Source organism: Dipodomys spectabilis, unplaced genomic scaffold (genome assembly GCF_019054845.1).
Source record: "Dipodomys spectabilis isolate Male_0828 unplaced genomic scaffold, ASM1905484v1 ptg000199l, whole genome shotgun sequence".
Taxonomy (NCBI): Eukaryota; Metazoa; Chordata; class Mammalia; order Rodentia; family Heteromyidae; genus Dipodomys; species Dipodomys spectabilis.
The window spans coordinates 2,383,039-2,406,160 of NW_024870876.1; the positions used below are offsets into that span (position 1 = coordinate 2,383,039).

At 40.6% G+C, this 23,122-nt stretch overlaps 1 protein-coding gene and 1 pseudogene across 2 annotated transcripts in view; one reads left to right on the forward strand and one right to left on the reverse strand.

Annotated features, from left to right (window-relative positions):
* Positions 1–269: 269 nt before the first annotated feature.
* On the forward strand, positions 270–674 carry LOC122121964 (annotated as a pseudogene).
* Positions 675–7,285: 6,611 nt separating this feature from the next.
* Positions 7,286–23,122, reverse strand: part of Rgs20 (regulator of G protein signaling 20) — a 91,335-nt gene continuing 75,498 nt past the window's right edge. For both annotated transcript variants that reach the window (XM_042696144.1, XM_042696145.1), the window contains 3 exons: positions 18,555–18,629; positions 12,610–12,844; positions 7,286–7,683 (listed from right to left, as the gene is read on the reverse strand). In XM_042696144.1, coding sequence (XP_042552078.1) covers positions 7,495–7,683; positions 12,610–12,844; positions 18,555–18,629 — 499 coding nt within the window. In that variant the 3' untranslated portion in view covers positions 7,286–7,494. The remainder of the gene's footprint in view (positions 7,684–12,609; positions 12,845–18,554; positions 18,630–23,122) is intronic.

Sequence of the window (23,122 nt, forward strand, 5' to 3'; positions counted from 1 at the left end):
TGTGCTGTGCCTCTCTAACCTCCATGTGTACCCCAACCCAACCAGGGAGCATCATCCACAGTTGGGAGCCCCAAGTGGCTCCACTCCCCAGGGGGGTGCCACAGTTTCAGGTCCTGGGTTAAGTGGGAACTGCTGTCCATCTTTTTTTTTAAAACTTTATTGTAATAAGGAAGATAATATAAGATCTACCTGCTTAACAAAGTAAGTGTTTGATACTATAATAATCTTGCCTTCTTCTCTTCTGGGTTTGGTGTCTAGAGGCTATCAAAATGGTCCAATGATTGACATACCGCCTTAGGCATTCCTATAACACAGCCTCTAACAAAACCAGGCTGTCCCAAACCCCTGGCAATAGAATTGTTTACTTTTACACCAAAAACGTCCAGAAAGCCCAAAATCTGCATGTGGTATGTGCTCTGGCCCACCTAAAGTCCTCATGCGATTGTCTAAAACAAACAAAAAAACCATGTCAGCACAGCCTGTGGTGGTTCCGTGTGTGCCAAATGTGTCTGGGACAGGATCAAGTGCACTTTCCTTATTGAAGAGCAGAAAATGATCATGAAAGTGCTGAAAGCACAAGCACAGTCAGAAAGCTAAATAAAAATAGGAAACTGCTTATGTGTGCCTAGAATGCCAGAGGTCCATAAATTGCTAGCAAAGAACCTTTTTGATAAGGCTTTGCATAATAAAATGTCAAAAACACCACCACCACCACAAGGTTGTAGAGCATATCTAGATCTTACTTATCTTACATACATATTGAAGGGCAACACTCCATCCTCCTCCCTGAAGTCCATGACAATCACCAGTGTACCTTCCTCTCTGCTTCTGTGAGTTTGAGTATACATCTTGTTTATAAATGTCATCGTGCAATTCCTAGAAATAGGATTGCTGCATGACACAGTATTCTTAATTTTTAAAAGCATTTTCAGACTGTCTATACCATTAATATTACCACCAGCAGGGTATAAGAAACCCACAATTTCTCCATTAAAATTAAGAGTTAAAAAAAAACGAAGCCAGACACAGTGTAGCCCAGGCTGGCTTTCAACTTGACATGAAGACCAGGCTGGACTTGAGCTTGCAATTCTGTTGTTAACTGCAACCTGAGGCAGTGTGAGGGGATACTGGGCCAAAGAAAATTAGAAAACACTGAGATAACAGACAGATAAAAGCTGGGAGACCAGGGGTCCCAAGGCTCTCCTGCACTTAGGCTCCAAGTCGCCCAAAACAAGCATATATATTTGTGTTTACTCAAGGAAGATTACCATGGATACATGCAGTAAAGCATCTCACAGAGTTTGTGAGAGACACTGGTTCCCTTATTCTTTTGAGACAGAAGACTGCAGCCCAGGGAAAGTCCAGACATGGTGTCTATATATTTACCCAATGTTAAGTTGTCAAGGTCCCCAACACAGCTGCTAGCCCAAGGAAAGGAGGGAGGACAGCACCCCAGTCTCTTCACCTTCTCTGTTTTAACCTTTCCATGGCCAGCTCTCAACTTTCTGAGTGCTGTAAAGGTGGCATTCCAATCTCTCAAACCTTTTCCAGGTTATCACAGCTCAGCTTCAAGATTCCCTAAACAATTCTCCCTTGGCCTCCCAAGTGCTTGAGTTATAGGTCTGCATCACTACATTTGGTTATCTTTTATTTTTTGATGGGCTTCCCTTTTAGTAGGTTTAAGGGATTATTTGTGGCTCTGATGATTACTAATTATTAAATATCTTTTCATGTACTTTTGACCATTTGTATGCCTTTGGATAAATGTAGCCCATGTTTTTTGTTTTTGTGGTGTGTGTGTGTGTATGTGTGTGTGTGTGTGTGTGTGTGTGTGTGTGTGTGTGTTTGGTAGTACTGGGGATTGAATTTAGGGCCTCTCACTTGCTAGGCAGAGGGTCTCCCACTTAAGCCATGCCTCTATCTATTTTTGCTATTTTCTTTGTGTGTGTGTGTGTGTTTGGTATTACTGGGAATTGAATTTAGGGCCTCTCACTTACTAGCCATGCCTCTGATTATTTTTGCTATTTCCTTGCGCTTGAGTTATACCTTGTCTCATTTTCCTTTTGGTGTCACTCCAAGAAACCATTGCTAAGATTAATGTCCTGGAGCATTTCCCGTGTTTTCTTCTAGCAATTTTGGACCTTTACTATAAATCTTTTTTTTTTTGGGTCCGGTCGTGGGGCCTGAACTCTGGGCCTGGGCACTGTCCCTCAGCTCTTCAGCTCAAGGCTAGCACTCTACCACTTGAGCCACAGCGCCACTTCCAGCTTTTTTCTTTTTGCTTATGTGGTGCTGAGGAATCGAACCCAGGCCCTCAGGCATGCAAGGTAAGCATCTACCACTGAGCCACCTACCCAGCCCTTACTATAAATCTTTACTCCATTGTGTGTTAGATTTAGTTTATGGTTATAAGGTAAGTGTCCATCTTCCATATTTTATTTATATCTAGTTTTCTCATGTGATTTAATACAGACAGTTTTCCCATTGACTGTTTGAGGCAATCTTGTTGAGAACCAGTTGACTTTACACTCATGTATTTATTTATGGACTTCTTCTATTCCATTCATCATATAGTTATTTGGGTCCAGTACCATACTGTTTAAATTTGTCAGTTTGTAATATATGTTGACCTCAGGAAGTATAATGCTTTGAAGTTTGTTTTTTTCCTCAAGATTGTTTTGGCTATTTGTGTTTCTTTATAATTCCATGTGACTTTCAGGTTTTTTCCCCTATTTTTGCTAGAAATGCCATTGGAATTTTGAAAGGAACAATTTGAACTGTGTGTGTGTGTGTGTGTGTGTGTGTGTGTGTGTGTGTGTGTGTGTGTGTATACAGGCACATGCATGCCACATGTACTAGTGCTGGGACTTGAACTCAGAACTGGTCACTGTCCCTGAGCTTTTTCATTCAAGGCTGGTGCTCAACTACCTGAGCTACACCTCCATTTCTGGCTTTTTGGTGGTTAATTGGAGATGCAAATCTTGCAGATTTTGCTGCCCAGGCTAACTTGAACCTTCAGCCTCAAATCTTGGCCCTCTTTGTAGCTAGGATTCCAGATGTGAGCCACTGGCACCTGGCAACAACTTGAATCTTTAAATCTCTGGGTAGTATGGACATTTTAACAACAGGAAGTCTTCCCATTCATGACTATACATGAGATGACTTTCCACTTATTTGATGACTCTTTCTTTCATTATTGTTTTTCAGTTTTCAATGTTTAAGTTTTTACCTCTTTGGCTAAATTTATTCTCAAGTTATTTTATTTCTTATGCTCTGGTAAATAGGATTATTAATTTCTTTTTTCAGGTAGCTTGTTGTTAATTGTGTTGATTATATATATATTCTCCAATTTTACTGAATTCCTTTTAACAAGATTTTTGTTTTGTGGAAACTAGGAATTTGTACGTCTTGTCATCTGCAAACAGGCATAATTTTATGTCTTTCTGATGTTTTTTTCCTAATCTTTCACAGTGGAACATCTGTACCATACAGAATAGAAGGGCAAGAGTGGGCACCACTTGGTCACTGTGTATGGTTCCTTTAGTATGCTCTTGATTCAACTTGATAGTATTGAAATTTTTTTTGTATCTACCATCATCAGGGATACTGGCCTGCATTTTCCTTGGTGTTAAATGAAAAACCTCAGTGTTTGTCCTCAATACTACCTGTGGACTTTTCATATAAGACCTTCTTGTGGGACGGGGGGAGGATGGGAAGGGATGGGAAAGGGAAACAAAAGGATAAGAAATGTACTCATTATCTTGCCCATGTAATTGTAACCCCTCTGTATTTTCACAATTAAAAAAAAAGAAAGCTTCTCTAGTAGAAGAAGAAAAAAAAGACCTTCTTGTTACATAAATTTCCTTCTGTTTCTATTTTGCTGAGAATTTTTATCATGAAATAATGTTGAATTTTGAAAAGTGTTCTTTTGCATTTATGTTGATGACCATATGATTTTTATTAATTCCTTTTTCTTGTAGTGCTAAGGATGGAACACAGGGCCTTATGCATGCTAAAGAAGCACTCTTCCAGAGAGCTGTATCTACAGCCCTCTAACTCATCTTTTTTTGGGGGTCTGGTCGTGGGGCCTGAATTCTGGGCCTGGGCGCTGTCCCTCAGCTCTTCAGCTCAAGGCTAATGCTCTATCACTTGAGCCCAGGGCCTCATGCATGCAAAGCAAGTGCTCTACCACTGAGCCACCTTCCCAGCCCTAACTCATCTTTTAATGTGGTATATCACAGATTGATTTTCTGTTGTTTAGCTATGAATACATTCAGGGAAAATCCCATTTGGTCATGCATATGGTCCTTTTAATGTACTGTTGATTCAGCTTGCTAGTGTTCATCTTGGATATTGGCCTGTACTTTATTCAGATTACACAATTCACCATAGACATTTATTTATTTTTGGTGCAGGTACTAAGGCTTGAACTCAGGGCCAGGGCATTATACCTGAGCTTTGTTATATTCAAGGCTACTGTACTACCACTTGAGTCACATCTCCACTTCCAGCCCTTTTTTTTTTTTTTTTTTGGTGCTTAATTGGAGATAATAATCTCATGGACTTCTCTACTGGCACTGGCTTCAAAGTGAGATCTTCAGATTTCAGCCTCCTTAGTAGCTAGAATTATAGGCCTGAGACACCAGTGCCCAGCTACCACAGACAATTTTTGTTCTTGCTGGGGATTAAACCCAGGGTTTTGTGCAAGCAAGCATTCTATCAATGAACTACACCCCTCAGTCCCTCAGCCTTGACACTTTTTATTACACACTTCAAGAAAGAGTTTGGGTGGTTTAGTTTCAAGTTCAGTAATCAATGGAAAACAAGTTTCACTGACTTGTGTACGGCAATATTACTGTCTTTACTTAGGAAGGATGATTTTTATTTTTTTTTTACAAATGTTTATTCTGTATTGAATTCAGTGAGGAAAATGGCTGCCTGGGTCTTTACAAATCCTGAGAGTGGAGTAGCCCTTAAAACTGGTTTCCATTATATTCATTAAAGTCATTACTGGAAGGAGTGCTCTTCCTGGCTCTGGTTTTGCATCTGTGTGTGCATGGGCTTACTCTAGCTATGTAGTTCTGTTTCCTAGAAATTAGCATTACAGAGTGGACTTATGATTTGGAATAGAAACAGTTTGTGTGTGTGTGTGTGTGTGTGTGTGTGTGTACATGCCAGTCCTGAAGATTGAACTCAGGGCCAGGGTCCTGTCCTTGAGACTTTTTGCTCAGCTTGACTTATGACTTGTGTGTGTGTGTGTGTGTGTGTGTGTGCGTGCGCACGCGCGCTTGCTTAATTTGAGATCACAGTCTCATGGTCTTTCCTGCCCTGGCTGGCTTTGAACTATGATCTTCAGATCTCAGCCTCCTGAGTAGCTAGGATTATATATGTGAACCACCAGTGCTCAACATAATTTTTGCTTTATAGAACATTTTTTTTCCTCTTCCCATCCCTTCCCATCTCCCCTGCCCTCCCCCCACACCCTTCCCCCCCTTTATAGAACATTCTTTAGTTCTACAAATATTGGATTAATATTTCTTATAAACTGGATGTTAAATGTAAAATGATGGGTCACATGTTTTTTCAGTGTCATTGGTGTTTACAGTATAGTGGGAAAGACTGATGTAAGCATAATGCGTAAGCACCGAGATGATGAAATACCTGTCCAGGATATTCCTGAAACACTAAGGAAAAGCATCCAGAACAGCATGTTGGGCATGACTTAGGTAAGAAAGACTTCTTAGATCAGGAACTAGCGAGGTAAATCTTAAGGGAAGGGGAGGAGATAAGTGGGTAAAGAATTACATCATATGGAACAGATTTGAGGTTGCAGGAAGTATGAACCAAGTTCTCATGAGCATTCATGAAGGTGTGAGTGGTTACCACACCCAGCTTGTTTGTTGAGGTAAAGTTTCTTTTTTTGCTTCTCAATGTCTATTTAGCCCAGGCTGGCCTTCAACTTGAACATCTGCCTTCTAGATGCTCAGATTACAGGTGTTCACAGCCACACTGGACTGCTTACAGTGTCTTCTCAAGGAGGCAAGATACATGTTGATCTTTACATATTCTAAAGCTACTGGTGGTAGAGGGGATTAGGGATACATGTTCATCATGAAGCAGGAGGTAAGAAGGTTTAATGAGAAGAGAGGTGGTTTATGTTTGGCGCTTGAGCTGAATAATGGGGATAGCAGGGATTGAAGGTCCAGATAGGACACATGGCTAGACTCTGTAAAGTTGGAGAGCCGAAGCATGGCACAGGACTGGCCACTTTAAAATTTATTTCTAACTCCTGTGAGATGTCCAGATTTTGTATCTTCCCTGCTCCCTGTGGACCTAAGAGTCTTCAGGATGGTCTACAAACCATTGAAGTTACTCCATTTGCCTATGATTAAAAGCAATGAGATCTTAAAACTACATACTAGTCTAAGAACTAAAGTGTATGTTATACATCTTCCTAATTAATCTTATATTTCCCAGATTTTCACATATGAAGAAAACAAAACAAAAATTGCAATAAAACTCTTGTGCTTTATTTTTATTTCTCTTGACCATAAAGATGGAAATATGCTTTTTGAAAGTTTTGTTTGTGAACTTGATAAAGTTGTGATCTTAAAAAATTTATACTTTAGGGGCTGGGAAGGTTGGCTCAGTGGTAGAGTGCTTGCCTTGCATGCATGAGGCCCTGGGTTCGATTCCTCAGCACCACATAAGCAAAAATTAAAAAGCTGGAAGTGGCACTGTGGCTCAAGTGGTAGAGCACTATCCTTTAGCTGAAGAGCTGAGGGACAGCGCCCAGGCCCAGAGTTCAGGCTCCACGACCGGACCCCCCCCCCAAAAAATAATTATACTTTAGGTTGGCCAATTCAGATTAATAATAGTAACTTTTTTTCAGCAAGAGCATTTTCTACATACTGTTTCTCTTACCAAACATTGGAGTGGGATTCACTTAAGAGCACAGCTTTATGTTAGCCATGGGTGCACATGCACACACAGACGTCTACGTGCATACACATTTGTAAGATAGAAAGCATATTACCAATTTTACAGGTCCAATCATGTCCTCATAAAATGTAAATTTGGGTCCTGTCATAGCACTGATAAGTGAAGTATTCAGACCAAGATTGTTAGAAGAGAGGAACTGCTGAATGTCCTTTCTTTGTGGTAATCCACTGCTGATCTCATGCAAATCAACCTGATTCCCATTTTCTTAGGTGAGTCTTCATGGGATTTCCAATGACACCTTTGCCATCAAGAACAAGTAATATAAATATACTATCTTTCTAAAGCAGCCATTCCCCCCTTTTTCTTCCCTCTGGACTAAGATGTGCAGTTTCCACTGTGGACAGACAGCTGTCTTTTGCAGCAAAGGGGGAAGCTTGTATTAAAATAGCCCAAGTATTACTCCAGCTGAAAAGAGTACTACTTCTACATTCCCTGTGCTACACGTAGTCCATGAGTTCTTGTTTTATTAATCATAAATAAAGTTGAGATCACCTACGCTTCAGCTGACTTCTCAGCTAAAGACTGAAGCAAATCCTTATAGAGAGTAGAGTTCATGAATCGAGGATACGAGTCTCTATGCATTAGGGTGTAAATCTGGAGCTGCGCATCATCAAATATATGCGAGGATGGCTCCCCAATATTTCTGTTGATGACTTCTCTTACTCGTGAATCCAGGCTGACCTGTCAATAGAAAATGAGTTATAGCCCTTACTTTTTTGGTAAACCCATCCCAAACTCTCAGCTTGTTTTCCCTTAAAAGAAAAAAATCAATGCTCAAAAGGATATGTTCTCATTGCCTTACTCATGTAACTGTAACCCCTCTGTACAGTATCTTTACAATAAAAAATATTAAAAACCCAAACCAAACAAAGTCATCTAAAAACTCAAACTGCCAAAAGAAGAACTAAAGCACCTAATGAGCGGGGATTCTGGGACTTAAGTGGCACCAGGAGTCCCTTGAGGGCTTGTTAAGCAGATTGCTGGGCTCTACCCAAGAGTTCTGACTCAGCTCTTCTGGGTAGGGGCCAGACCTTTTATTTCTCACAAGTTCTAAGTGGTGCTGAAGAGGATCGCACTGCTTTGGAAAACTACAACATTGTTTTGCTTCTCTAAAATGAGTGTATGATGTCCTTTGAAGGAAAAACTTAGCATGCATGGCCTTATCCACTTGCTAATTTCCTAGTAATACAAATACTGAACTCAGAATACTGCCAGCTTCCGCCCAGCTAGAACTTGGGCACAGGTTTCTGGGAACCAGGCCCAAATCACAGGGTCTGAGAGCAAGTGAAGCATGGTTTTCAATACCAGCTCTGTCCCTTTAGAGTTGTGGGGCCCTGGGCAAGGTAAATAGTGTAGTATTCATGTTATACATGAATTCTTACTAATGAACTCATAAATTGTAGGGTAGTTTATAAATTTCTGGTGAGGGTTTAATGAGAATTTACTTGAAGTGCTTGGGATACATCAAACCTCTAGGCAATGTAAGCTATTAGTCTTCTGATTTTTTTGCTTATCCCAGACATTACTGTCATAGATGGGCAAATTACTGGGCTCAGACTTTTCTACAAGGACACCAAACAAACTAGAGTCAAGGCTAAAGCTGCTAAATGAATTCCATAGCTTTCCTTCTGAGTGAAAAGCTCAACTGAATAATTTTTTCACCAGCAGGGCATTGTAGTTCTAATGCCATGAAATGCATATGCTACAGATACAGAACTGAAGATACAATCAACTAAGCAATTCATTTACATGTAGAATACAGTGATATAGCAAACCCAAGATATTGGAAACACTCCTAGCCACACCACCCAATTGGGTGGTCCTTGCTTATCTTTCATTGTCCTCTGACTATGAGTCAGTCACAAAGTTCTGGTCTTACCCTTTTTTAAATATTATTTTATTTTTGCCAGTTCTGGGCCTTAAACTCAGGGCCTGGGCATTGTCCCTGAGCTGCTTTTGCTTAAGGCCAGCACTCTACCACTTGAGCCACAGTGGCACTTCCATCTTTTTCTGTTTATGTGGTACTGAGGAATTGAACCTAGGGTTTCAAGCATGGTAGGCAAACACTCTACCACTAAGCTACATTCCCAGCCCCAACTTTATTTTTTATTTTATTAGCTGTAGAAGAGAGTTTCCATATATGCAAAAATGTGTCTAGATCAGACTCACTCCTTCCATCTTTCTTCATCTCCTTCCCACTATTCAAACTAATTTCAGTAAGTTGCATAGTTCTATTTTCACATGTGCACATAAAGTATTTTGACTCACCCTCTATCGCCTTCTCTTGTGGCCTGTGCCCCTCCCCTTGGTACCTACATTCCACACATAATATGTTCCTCCTCCCTAATATTATTAGTAAAGTTCCTGTTAATTGTTCAAGAGTTCCACCATGGCATCTCACATACATATTCTAAACTTCAGTAAGACTGGTCCTACCTCTTTACCACATCTAACCTGCTCCATCATTATGGAGGCCAGTCATTATTTGCTGCTGGGTTTGTGTAGCATCCACCTAACTGGTCTAGAGCCAATGCAGTGCCTCTCCAAACCCACATCATGGTCTGGCCAGGAGGCTGTTTATAAAGCCAAACTCCATATTAACAGTAGCCTCACACATTACATTGGCTTGTCACAAATATCAGATCACCAGTTCAAGGGGTAAGCTGAGGAGGCCCTTGGGGATCTGCTTCCACTCCTTCCCATTCCCTGTCTCACCATTACCCTAGAAAGTTGTTCCAGCCAGGTGCTCACACCTGTAAACCTAACTACTCAGGAAGCTGAAATCGGATGATCGTGGTTCAAAGCCAGCCTGGGTAAGAAAGTTTGTGAGACTTTGCTTTTTTTTCCCCCTACCAGCCCTGGAGCTGGAACTCTGGACCTGGGCACTGTCTCTGAGCTCCTTTTTGCTCAAGGCTAGTGCTTCTAACACTTGAGCCATAGTGCTACTTCCAGCCTTTTCTCTGATTAACTTGAGGAACAGCACCTATGCCTTGTATTCAGGCCTCAGGACACACACACACACACACACACACACACATACACACAGTTGTTTTGAAGCACTGGGATTTAAAGAAGGAAGGAGATAGCACTGTCTTGTTTTAATCCCTTGTCTGTCCAGCCTGAAGAAATCTACTTAGTCTTCAGGTTTTGGTGTAAATATCACTCCCACCCTGAAGAAGGCCAAGCAGCCTCTCTTGTCACCTGCCACTGAGCCTTCTGTGGTAGCACACCTCACTAAACAAGTCCCACCCTAGGTTAGAGGATTGCAATCAGGGAGCCCTGCAATGGGGGAAAAGTTCACTTTGTAGAAAACGCTAAAAACAATTCTATTTCATAAACAGATAAAGCACAAATAGAACCTTTTTTTTAAAAAATATAACCTCCCATGGAATCTGTCCTTGCAAGCGTTCTGTGGAGACAGCTCAACCAAGGCCACTGGGTAATATGTTCATAAATGAACACAGAGGATTTTGAAAACTCCATCTTTGGTATCCCTCCTCACTATATTGAAAGTATGTCTTCCCTGCCAGTCCTACAAATCTACCTCAAACCCACCCTGCCCCTGTCTAGTTTTTCTTCTGTTACCTTTTTTTTTTTTTTACCATGTTAGACATAGAGGACTGAATTCCTCTTCTAACCATCCACTGCCTCTTTTCTCTCAATCCATCTTTCTTTTAGAACTCTAGATTTGAGAATATAAACAGGCTATCCTACAGCCTCACACGCTCAAACTCAGAAAAACCTCAGCATGGCCTCTATACCTCAGATCAATCCTTTTCTAAGTTTGGTACAGTTGCCTGCCACAGCCCTAATAGTTTGGGGATCACCCTACATTTGAGGCCTAAAAAACTGCTCTACTTCACCATTCATAATAATACAGTACTGCTTCGGGTACTGTCCTCTGGGAATTGTTTCATCTCCTTTGGTTTCTGAATATGTCCTTTGCATTGGTTGATCTTCACCCTCACTGGGCATCTTGCCTTCATTCTGATCACCCCACTGGATATAGCTCTCTCCACCAACCCTTCTTGATGACAACCAGCCAACTAGCCAGGGTTACTTGGCTGTTGGCCTACTTCTCTGTGAGCTGCTTGACAAGAGAGGCTCTACTTTATGAACTTCCATTCTGAGAAATCACATGGTAGGAGAGAACAAAGGACTTTAAAATTAGAGCTACAACACACCCAATAATGAGAATAACACCACCTTTTACATTTTACATAACACAACTTCTTACATTTTACATATGTAAGATTTTACATTTGAAAAAACTTAAACTCTCAGAGGTGGAAACCTGGCCATTCTCACCCCGTGGGCATTTTTTTTTTTCTCATATAAGAAAGGAGAACAGCTGGGCACCAGTGGCTCATGCCTGTAACCTAGCTGCTCAGGAGGCTGAGATTTGAAGATCATGGTTCAGAGACATCCTGGGCAGGAAAGCCTCTGAAGTTCTGACCTCCAGTTAACCACCAAAAAGCAGGATACGATACTATGGCTCATGTGGTACACAAAGGCTCAGGGATAGTGTTGAAGCCCTGAGTTAAAGCCCCAGAACAGGCACAAAAAAAAAAAAAAAGAAAGAAAGAAAGAAAGGAGGCCATGGGGAAACCTCTGAATCAGTGTGCTAAAAATGGTGTGATAAAAAACAAAACAATACATACCTGTAAAAAACAACTTAGCTCAGAGTGAGGAACCAAGGAATGTCCATATAGCTTTGTTTTGTTTTGTTTTGTCATGGGGCTTGACCTCAGGGCCTGGGCTCTTTCCCTCAGCTCTTCTGCTCAAGGCTAGAGTTCTACCACTTTGAGTCACAGCTCCACTTCCGGTTTTCTGGTGGATAATTGGAGATAAGCATCTCATGACTTTCCTGCCTGGGCTGGCTTTGAACCTCGATTCTCAGATCTCAGCCTCCTGAGTAATTAAGATTACAGGCACAAGCTACCAGCACCCCTGCTGACTATAATTTTTTATAATATTTTTAAGTAGTACTAAAAGTGGGAATGGATGTAGCTTGGTGGTGGAGAACTTGTCTAGCACGTATGTGGCCCTAGACTCATCTGCATCATCATAAAAATCAAAATCAGTACCAGTATTAAAATTGTATAGCTAGATACTCATGAGTCACGCCTGAGATCCTACGACTCAGGAGGCTGAGATCTGAGGAATACAGTCTAAGCCAGCCCAGGCAGGAAAGTCCATGAAAATCTTATCTTCAATTAACCAATAAAAAGCTGGAAGTGAAGAGGTGGTTCAAATGGTAGAGGCTTAGCTTTGAGAGCAAAAGCTAGGTTACAGTGCCTAGGCTCTAGGCCCTATTGCTGGCACATAAAAACAAAAGGAAATAGATAAAATAAAGTGTATAAACCTTCTCCTGAACTAGACAAGCTGATGAAAATTATGATTACTTATTCCAGAAAAAGATGCACAAAACCCTTCATATTTTTCTGGAGTCTCTTGGCACCCATTTGTGGGAGCACATCAAGGGCTATGGGGCAGAATCGTTGCTCTGTTTTAGAGCAACCCTAACTATACAAGGAGAACACAAGCAGATATGGAAGGGGAAACTTTACCAAGGGCTCCTGGGAGAGACCTTTTGTAGGCACCAACCTCTTTAGGAGAAAGAATAGAAATATAGTCTTCATATATTATCCTTGCTTTCTCCTCAATAATGCTTTTATTAGCTTCCTTTTTCAGTTCTTCACAGGCCAGCCAGAAAAGCATATTTTCTTCACTGAATTCTGTTCGGAGGAATTCCCGGAAAGCATTTCTTCCCGCTGGAGTGATCATGAGGTTGTCAAATGACTGAGCCCAGGCGCTGACTTCTTCCAGGGTAGGAGTGGGACTGAGGGGGGGGCCAAAAAAGGAGGACAAAAGGAAGCTGTTATTAGTAGTTCATTTGAGCTTTAAACTAGAAAAAAAATCTTTCTTCTCATTAAAAAAAAAACTATACATTTTGGAAGGGAAAGTAGTTTTCATTCCATTAAACCATTGGCAAAAAAAAGAAAAGAAAAGCACATGAGTACAGTGCTGCTAATGGCTCAGCTGGGTTGCCCAGCTACTACCACATATATAACATAAGGACACATCTGGCAGTACTTCTAAATTATAGGTGAAAATTTCTACAACTACCTGACTCCCCTAAACACCCTAGTTCTACAACAGAACAAAGTCAGACTAATCACTAAACCTCCAGAACAATATCTAATACTTAAAAAATATGGTGTAACATTTAAGAAAAAAGGGAAGACAATATGTAATAGAAATGCAAGTTAGGAAGGATGAAAACAAAATGAACCATTTACTTAAGAATTGGAGCATTACGCACAAAAGTTCACTTGTTATTGTGTGTGTGTGAGAGAGAGAGAGAGATAGAGAGAGACAGAGAAATAGAGAGAGAGAGAGAGAGAGAGAGAGAGAGTGCCAGACCTGGGACTTAAACTCAGGGCCTAGGCACTGTCCCTGAGCATTTTTGCTCAAAGCTTGTACACTATCACTTGAGCTACAGCTTTACTTCCTATACATGTTACTTCTACATGCTACCTCACTGCCCGATCCCCAAGGGAACTATCTAACTTAACTTTTAGACTTAACATCTTGTTTTGCTTCTATTTTTACTACACTGAGCCAGGTGCAGTGGGATGTACTCTGTAATCTCAGATATTCAGAGGCAGAGATTGGGAGGATTGAGGTTAGAGGTAGCCCAGGCCAAATGATAACCAGAGCCTATCTCAATAAATAAGCAGGCTGGAGGCATGGCTTAAGTGATGAAGCGCTTGCTTAGTTAAATAGGCTCTCACTTCAAACCCCAATACTGTAAAAAGAGGGAGGGGGAGGGAGGGAATGAGGGAAGGAGAGAGAAAGAGAAAAGAGGGAAGGAAAGAGAGGGATGGAGAGAAGAAAAAGATAGGAAGGCAGGTAGGCAGGCAGACAGGAAGAAAGGAAGGAAGCAAGAAAGGAAGAAGGAAAGACAAGGAAAAATGAATTTAAAAAAAAGAAAAAAAGATTTCTTTAAACTGAGTAGTGGCTCAAACCTACAATCCTAGCTACTTGGGAAGTAGAGATGTTGGTTGTACCAGACCAAGCATAAAAGTATTTGAGGCTCCTACTCTATCTGTACCAATGGCTGGGTACAATGGCATATGCCAGTCATGCACAGCAATATGGGGATGCACGAATAGAATAAAGTGAGACTCTACCTCAAAAACAAAAAATTCTCCAAGGAGCTGGTAGTGGCTTTCAGGTTGTAAAGTGCCTATTTAAGTGTTAGATACTGAATTAAAGACACAGTATCTCTCTCTCTCTCTCTCTCTCTCTCTCTCTCTTTCTCTCTCTCTCTCTCTCTCACACACACACACACACACTAAAACAAGGGGATTGTGGTGATACACACATGCTTCTGATCCTAGCTATAGGGAAATAATAGGAGGATCACAATCCAAGCTAGTCTAAGTAAAAAGAACAACTATGCAAATCCAAGTACCCCCACAAAAACAAAGAATTATATTGAAATCATAAAAGCCTACTTAATAGTGATCCTTAATATCTCTCTTCAGTTACTTCCCCCCTGCCCTCATTTTGACATATGTTTGTGACTCTAAAGAATGAATTATTTAGGTTTTAAAAAAAAATAATTTTAGGGCTAAGAAGGTGGCTCAGTGGTAGAGCGCTTGCCTTGCATGCTCGAGGCCCTGAGTGCAATTCCTCAGCACCACATAAGCAAAAAGAAAAAAGCCGGAAGTGGCGCTGTGGCTCCAGTGGTAGAGTGCTAGCCTTGAACTGAAGAGCTGAGGGACAGCGCCCAGGCCCAGAGTTCAGCTCCCACGATCGACAAAAACAAACAAACAAACAAATAAATAAATAATGTTATTCTTATTGGTTTTTCTTAACTTTATAAAAATGGCTTATGCTATTTTATGTTCTGCAGCTTGCTTTGTTCACCCAAAAGTTTCTCAGGTTCACCCATGTTGTTTTGTGAGTAGAATCTGACACTCATTGTCTGTTCTACCTCATTGGGTTTTGTCATCAGTTACATCAGCATTTTGGGTGATTGGGTAGTTATGTCAAAGTCCTGTATTCTTGGAATGATCTATTTGTGGAATATTAGTGGAGCTAGCCTGTCTGAATACAATATTTATTCTGGAGAAAGGTGTTATAGATTGCATTGTGCCCTTCCCCATGGAAGGGCTTGATGTAGTCCTAACTCCTCTCCCCGAATGTGACCCTATTTGGCAATGGAGGTCTTTGTAAACTTAACCAAATTAAAATGAGGTCTTGAGGTGAGTCCTAATCTTGAAAGCCTGATAAACTTATTAAATGGAGGAAGACTTGCCTACACAGGCACAGAGAGAAGTTGCTTTGGGGACACAAGGGGAAGTTGCCTGGAGATGTATGTACAAGGCAATGACAGGCCAAGACTGTGGCAACCATCAGAAGCCAGGAGAGGTGAGGAAAGGCTTTGCCCTACAGCCATCAGTGTAGAGGAAGCTCCGCCTCATTACCACCTTGATTTTCAACTTCAGCCTTAGAACCCTAAAACTGGATTTCTGTTGTTTTAAGTTACTCAGGTTTGGGTACTTGGTTATGGCTTTCCTAGCAAACTAATTAAGAAGGCTATGAATTGCTGATATAATGTCATATATATGGAATGATTCTGACCTTTCTTCTAGAGTGCTTTAGTAACTTCCACATACTTAGGAATGTGCTCTGGGTGTATTTATTATCAATGTTTGCTGTTGTAACTTGTTCCTGTTATTCTCATATTGTTTTTCTCTGCTAGGCATTACCTTTCCATTTCATGTCTCCATTGTTTTGTTGTGTCTTCCCTTTATGTTTTAAAACAATCACCACAGAGGATGCATAAGAATTAGGTTTTGCCTTGATCTTTTCCATTGTATTTGGTATTTTTTTTTCTGTTCTGTTCTTTCCTTTCCTTTCCTTTTCTTCTCTCCCTCCCTTCCTTCCTCTCTCCCTCTCTCCCTTCCTTCCTTCCTTCCTTTCTTTCTTTCCTTCTTTCTTTCCTCCTTTCTTTCTTTCTTTCCTTTTTTTCCCTCTTCTCTTCTTTTCTTTTCTTTCTTTCTGTGCTTGAATTCAGGATCTAGGAGTTGTCCTTTACTTGACTTTTTCAACATAGGCTGGTGTTCTACCACTTGAGCTACAGCAACATTTACAACGTTTTGGTGAGATAAGGGTCTCATGGGTGTTCCTGCCCATGCTGTCTTTGAACTAAAACCCTCAGATCTCAGCCTCTTAAGTAGCTACAAGCACCTATAAGGCTAAAAGTTCCATAGACCAGCTTTCTTTTTCCTTATTTTTTTTTAGTTTCTTATTTTGGAGGTCAGAAAGCATATTATATTTAATAATAATTCTAGGAATGTATTGATTCTTTATAGTGCCAGTCTTGGTGGTGTACACCTGTAATCTCAGAACTAGAGCAGCTGAAGCAGAAGGATTGCTCTAGTTCCAGCCAGCCTGAGCCACTTAGCAGGACCCTATCTCAAATTCTGTTTGGAGGATTAGGTAGAAATGAGGTCTTTTTTTGTTTGTTTGTTTTTTTGGGTCCGGTCATGGGCCTGGGCGCTGTCCCTCAGCTCTTCAGCTCAAGGCTAGCGCTCTACCACTTGAGCCACAGTGCCACTTCCGGCTTTTTTCTTTTTGCTTATGTGGTGCTGAGGAATCGAACCCAGGGCCTCAGGCATGCAAGGCAAGCGCTCTACCACTGAGCCACCTTCCCAGCCCTGAAATGAGGTCTTATGCAGGCAATCCACAGGCAAAACTATGAGACCTTATCTGAAAAAAGAGCTGGGGACATGTCTCAAGTGGTAGGATGCCTGACTAGCAAGTGCAAGGCTTGTATTCAAACCCCAATCAGCCAATCAACCAATCAACCAAAAAAAAACAAAAACAAAAATAAAAACAAAAAAAAAAAAACAGGCATAATAATGGTTAAGGGAAACCAGGCTCCACTGGCTCAAACTTGTATTCATAGCTGCTCAGAAGACTGAGATCTGAGGATGGAGCTTCAAAGCTAACTGGGGTAGAAAGTTCTAAGATTTTTATCTCCAATTAACAACAACAACAAAAAAGCCAGAACTGGGGCTATGATCCATTTGGTAGAGCACCAACCTTGATCAAAAAAGCTTAAGTATGCCTGGTATGGGAGGCTCATGCCTGTAATCCTAGCTACTCAGAAGGCTGAGATCTGAAGATCACAGTTTGAAGCCAGTAGGAAAATCTGAGACTCTTTTTTTTTTTTTTTTAATAAAGATGCTGTACAGAGGGGTTACAGTTACATGAGTAAGGTACATTTCCTAACCAGCATTGATACCCCCTCCTTTGTTTTTTCCAAACTGTCCCTTCCCTCCCTACCTTCCCATCTCCTCCTTCCCCTCCACTCCCTACAGACGCTTATCTCCAACTAAATCACAGAAAAACCCAGAAGTGGTGGTGGAAGTGGTGATACAGTGGCTCAAGTGGTAGAGTGCTAGCCTTGAACAAAAAGAGCTCAGGACAGTGCCCAGACTGAGTTCAAGTGTCAGGAATGACAAAGAAAGAAAGAGAGAGAGAGAGAAAGAGAGAGAGACTGAGGGAGGGAGGGAGGGAGGAAGGGAGGGAAGGAAGGGAAGGGAAGATGGGAAGGAAGGAAGGAAGGAGAGAGAAAAGCTAAGTAAGAATAAGAGCTCCTGAGTTCAAGCTCCAGTACCATTCCTACCCCAAAATACAAAGAGTAGTTAAGAGAAAGTAGGATACAAAATTTGGCATCAGAATAACTTATATATAGTTTTCAGTCATGGGGCTTGAACTCTGGACCAGGGTGCTATATGTCAGCTCTTCAGCTCAAGGCTACTGGTCTACCACTTGCGCCACAGTGCCACTTCTGGTTTTCTGGTGGTTTATTGGAGATAAAAGTCTTATGGACTTTCCTACCTGGGGTTGGCTTTGAACTGTGATCCTCAGATCTCAGCCTTCTGATTATCTAGGATTACATTCATGAGCCACTGGCACCAGCTGTGTTAAGACTCTCTTCTCCAATTAACCATGGGGGAAAAAAGCTGGAAGTGTAATAGCTCAAGTCATAGAGCTCTAGCCTTGGGCAAAAAAGCTCAGAGGGCCTCGAATTTAATTCAAGAACTTAAGGAACTAAGGAAAATTAAATAAAAACAATACTTTAACAATTTAATATAGATTTACAATTAGAAATGGAATCACAAAACCTTTCTGAAGAACAAATATGTTTCATGATGGACTTTTATTTTAAAAGTGATTTACATAAAAATAAAATCACATCATTATAGTTTGTCAAGAATTTTCTATTTATATTTGTGATTAGCAAATTTCTCTCCCTGTTACACAATGAATTAAAAGAAGTTCTGCAGGGGGAAAATGTTATGTCATACTGAGATTTAATGCTACTAAATTGTAAAGAAATTGTGTATTTTACTGAAACATAATGCAATAAAACCCCCAAAATGCAACCCTTCTGAGAAACAAACAAACAGAACTTGGAAAGGTTTGTATTTCTGTTAGTTTCCTGAGTTAAAAATGCGAGACTTTACCTTTCCTCACAGATTGGAAAGTCTGTCCTGACTTCATGGGAAGTTCCTGTGGGTCTCTGGTTTCTCACTGTGAGGCTGCAAGAAACAGACATTCAGTGTTAAGATCAGCTGCAGTCAAGACATGAATTTTCTTTACGAATACTTTAAAGAGAATCTCCAATCTTCAACTACTGTAGAATTTATCTTTTCCTTCTTTCCTTCTATTTCTTCCTTCCTTTTTCTTTCTTTCTTTTTTTTTAGTTTTTGTTTTTATGAGATAAGGTCTCACTATGTTCCCAGGCTGGCACCAAATTTAAGTTCCTCTGTCTTTGTCTCCTAAGTGCTAGGATTATGGGAATGCACCACCATATCTGGCCTAGAATTTCTTTTCCTTAAAAAAAAAAAAAAAAAAAGGGAAACACTCTAATTGCTTTTAAGAAAATCAAAAGTATGACAATAAAGTATTTGTATTAGTCAACTTTACATCACTAAAACAAAATACCTGAGAAGATTAGCTTATATAAAGAAGATGTTTATCTAGATAGATTCCCATACATAATGGCTTGACTCAATTGTTTGGGGCTAAGAGGGAATGGAATAGCAAAATCACTCAGGTCACAGGCTAGGAAGGAAAGAGGAGGGGGCTAGCATCCCACTGGGGACCTTTCAGGGCATTTCCCCAATTATCTAAGACCTCCAAGTAGACTCCACCTCTAAAAACATTTACTACCTCCTAAAATTGGGATGAAGCTTTTAATACTTGATCCGTGAGCAACATTTAAGTTTCCAGCTATAGAAGCATTAGAAACACAATTACATTTATTTAGAATACTGCATTCTATAGTAGTTGAAGAAGAGTCAGAAATTATTACACTTAATTACATTTAGAATAACAATTCTTTTCCTAAAACTTGTTTGTTAGAAACTTGTGTGTGTGCGCGCGCGCGCGCGCGCGCGCGCGCGTGTGTGTGTGTGTGTGTGTGTGTGTCCCGGGGGGTTGAGCTCAGGACGTAGGCACTGTCCTTAAGTATCTTTTGCTCAAATCTAGCTCTCTACCACTTCAGCCACAATTACACTTCCATCTTTTTTTGTAGTTTATTGGAGATAAAGAGTCTCATAGATTTTCCTGCCCAGACTGGCTTTGAACTGTGATCCTCAGCTCTCAGCTTCTTAATAGAAACTATTTAATGAAAATATGTTTGTAAATAATTTCATTTTACTTTCTTCACCTTAAAAAAAGCATACATCCATAGTTGGGTTCCCATGGCTCATGTCTGTTGTATCCTAGCTATTCAAGAGGCTGGAGCTGGAGGATTGAGGTTTGAAGCTAGCCTAAAATCTGTCTATAAAATAATCACCAAATAGTAGGGCTGGAGGCATGTGCAAGTGGTCAAGTGCTAGTCAAGCAAGTGAGCAAAGCCAGTGTGAGGCTCTGAGTTCAGAGCCCAGTACCACAAGAAAAAAGAAAGAAAGCAAAGTTGATAATCTTCAAGCTTAGTTTGTAGACAAAATAAAGGTTATCTATGTTAATGACACATACACTGAATCATTAGAGAAAAACCACTCAAATTCTACTATTGTATCTTTCAAGAACCTTTCTTTTCTTGAGAAAAAACAATCAAATTCTATACCTTTCAAAAACCTTTCTTCTTCTTCTTCTTCTTCTTCTTCTTTTCTTCTTCTCCTCCTCATTCTTCTCCTTCTTCTCCTTCCTCTTCCTCCCCCTCTCCCCTCCCCTCCTCTTTCTCCTCCTCCTCCTCCTCCTCCTCCTCCTCCTCCTCTTTCTCCTCCTCCTCTTCCTCCTGCTGCTGTTCCTCCTCCTTCTGTTCCTCCTCCTGCTCCTCCTCTTCTTCTTCTTTGTCCGTTGTGGGGGCTGAACTCTGGGCCTGGGCACTGTCCCCCAGCTCTTCAGCTCAAGGCTAGCACCCTACCACTTGAGCCACAGCACCACTTCTGGCTTTTTTCTGCTTATGCTGAGGAATCCAACCTAGGGTCTCGTGCATGGGAGGCAAGCACTCTACTACTGAGCTACCTTCCCAGCCCCCTTCTTTTTTTTTTTTTTAAATGCCAGTTCTGGGCCTTGAACTCAGGACCTGAGCACTATCATTAAGTTTTTTGTTCAAGACTAGCACTCTACCACTGAGCCACAACTCCACTTCTGGCTTTTTGGTGGTTAATTGGCAATCAGTTTCAGAGACTTTGCTGCCTGGGTTGATTTTGAACTGCAATCCCCAGATCTCAGCCTCCTGAGAATACAGGATTATAGATTTACATGAGCAACCAGTGCTTGGCTTATTTTGGGCTTTTCTCTGTAAATTCATTCCAAATGGATGTTATTATTGTAAATAGAATTTTTGCTTCTATCTCAGTTTATCTGAAAGCTATTAAGTTCTTAATTGTTTCATTGAGCTACTATTTACATACCATAACCTTTGCCTATTTAAAGTGTACAGTTGGTTTTAGTCTTATACTCACCGTGATGTGCAGCCATCACCACTATCCAGAAATTTGCATGTCCCAAAAGAAGTCCACACCTGTTACCAGTTATTTCTTTCTACTTCTACCAGGCTCAGAAAAACACTAATCATCTATTTTTGGTTTCTTGATCTGTCTACAGTGTCTATGACACTTGCAATCTATGTTCTTTGAGGGCTGACATCATTCCATTTTGACATAATGCTTTTCTTTTGTCCAGGTTGTGTGTAGTACATGTCAATACTTCAGTCCTTTGTCCAGCTGAAAATTACATGGTACGAATAAACCAAATTTTGTTTATCCATCAATGGAAAGACATTTGCATTTTATTATTATTAGTTTTTGGTTGCATGTATCATGTTGCTATGTAAGTTTGCATGAGTATATATTTTCACTTCCCTTACATAAATACTTAGGAACTGCTGGAGTACTTTGTAACTCTATCTTCAGTAGAGTTAGTATAACCCCTGTATTTTATTTATTTATTTGCTTGTTTATTTCTGCTGTTCCTGGGACTTGAACTCCCAGGCCCTGAGGCCAGGGAGCTGTCCCAGAGCTTCTGTGCTCAAAGTTAGTGTTCTACCACTAGAGCTACATTTCCACTTCCAGCTTTTTGTTGTTGTTGTTGTTGTTGTTATTACTTAATGTCTCACAGGCTTTACTGCCTGGGTTGGCTTCAAATTGTGATTCTCAGATATTAGCCTCCTGAGTCACTAGGATTACAGGTATAAGTCAACAGATCTAGGCACCCAGCCAATAGCCCCTCTTGCTCTTTCTATATCTTTTGTGCTGGTCCTGGGGTTTGAACTAAGGGCCTGGGCACTGTCCCTGAGCTGTCACAGAGCTTTTTAGCTCATGGCTAGCACTCATGGCTACCACTTGAGCCTCAGCTGCTTCCAGCTTTTTTGTGTGGTCAATAGATCAGAGCTTCACAGACTTTCTGTCTTGGGTTGGCTTTAACTGAGAGCCTCAGCTCGCAGTCTCCTAAGTAGCTAGGATTACAAGCAGGAGCCAGAAAGACAACTATTTTTATGTTAATTTTGTATTCTTCTTTACTGACTTCTTTTATGTTTGTGTTAATTCTAGCCCCAGATTCTCTGGATATTTCCACGTATTTTCTCACTATCTGTAAATAGAGACAATTTAACCAATTTCAATTCCTAGGCTCTGGGGCTGGGAATGTGGCTTTGTGGTAGAGTGCTTACCTAGCATGCACAAAGCCCTGGATTCGATTCCTCAGCACCACATAAACAGGAAAAGCTGGAAGGTGCTGTGGCTCAAGTGGTAGAGTGCTAGCCTTGAGCAAAAGAAGCTCAGGGACAGTGCTCAGGCCTTGAGTTCAAGCCCCAGGACTGGCAAAACAAAAACAAAAACAATTCCTAGGCCTCTAATTGTCTTCTCTTGTTTAACTGCATTGGGTGATGCTTAAAATATATGTTAAGTAGTAGTGGAGACTGTGGATATTCTTGCCTTATTCTTAACTGTAGGGGAAAAGCTTTCAGTAGCTTATCAATATTATCAAATATTTTTCCTAGTTGTAGGAATCTCTGATAAATCTCAAAAAGTATTCTGGGAAAAAGAATCAAGGAAATTAAGCTATCTTCCCCTGATGAGAAAGTGATCTTTGGACAATTTTTTTTTTCAAAAATGAACTTACGAAAGAAATACTTTTTGTGAAACTTGAATGTGCTTTCACATAAAGGCCCACCCCTTCTAAATGAACATTTATGATGGATAATATGAATTGTTTACCTTGTCATTACTACTGCATTAATCTATTCCTTTTTATTTTGTTTTTCCTTAACACCTTTTGCCCCATTTTAGAAAAGTCTTTTATATTATTTTTAACACATCTGCTATATGAATTTCAGTGTGTGTGTGTGTGTGTGTGTGTGTGTGTGTGTGTGTGTGTGTGTGTGTGTGTGTGTGTGTGTAGCTGAATTTTTCTTTAAAGGCAAACTCATTAAAAATGCAGGAATTCTTTTGACCTGTTTCTTTTATGATAGCTAGGCTAAAAAGTTTCAATAAATAATGGTTTCTGAAAAAAATGAAACCAAACCAAACCAAAAAGTCTTGAGAAGCATGGGGTGGCATCCTCTCTGCATGGGTGTCAG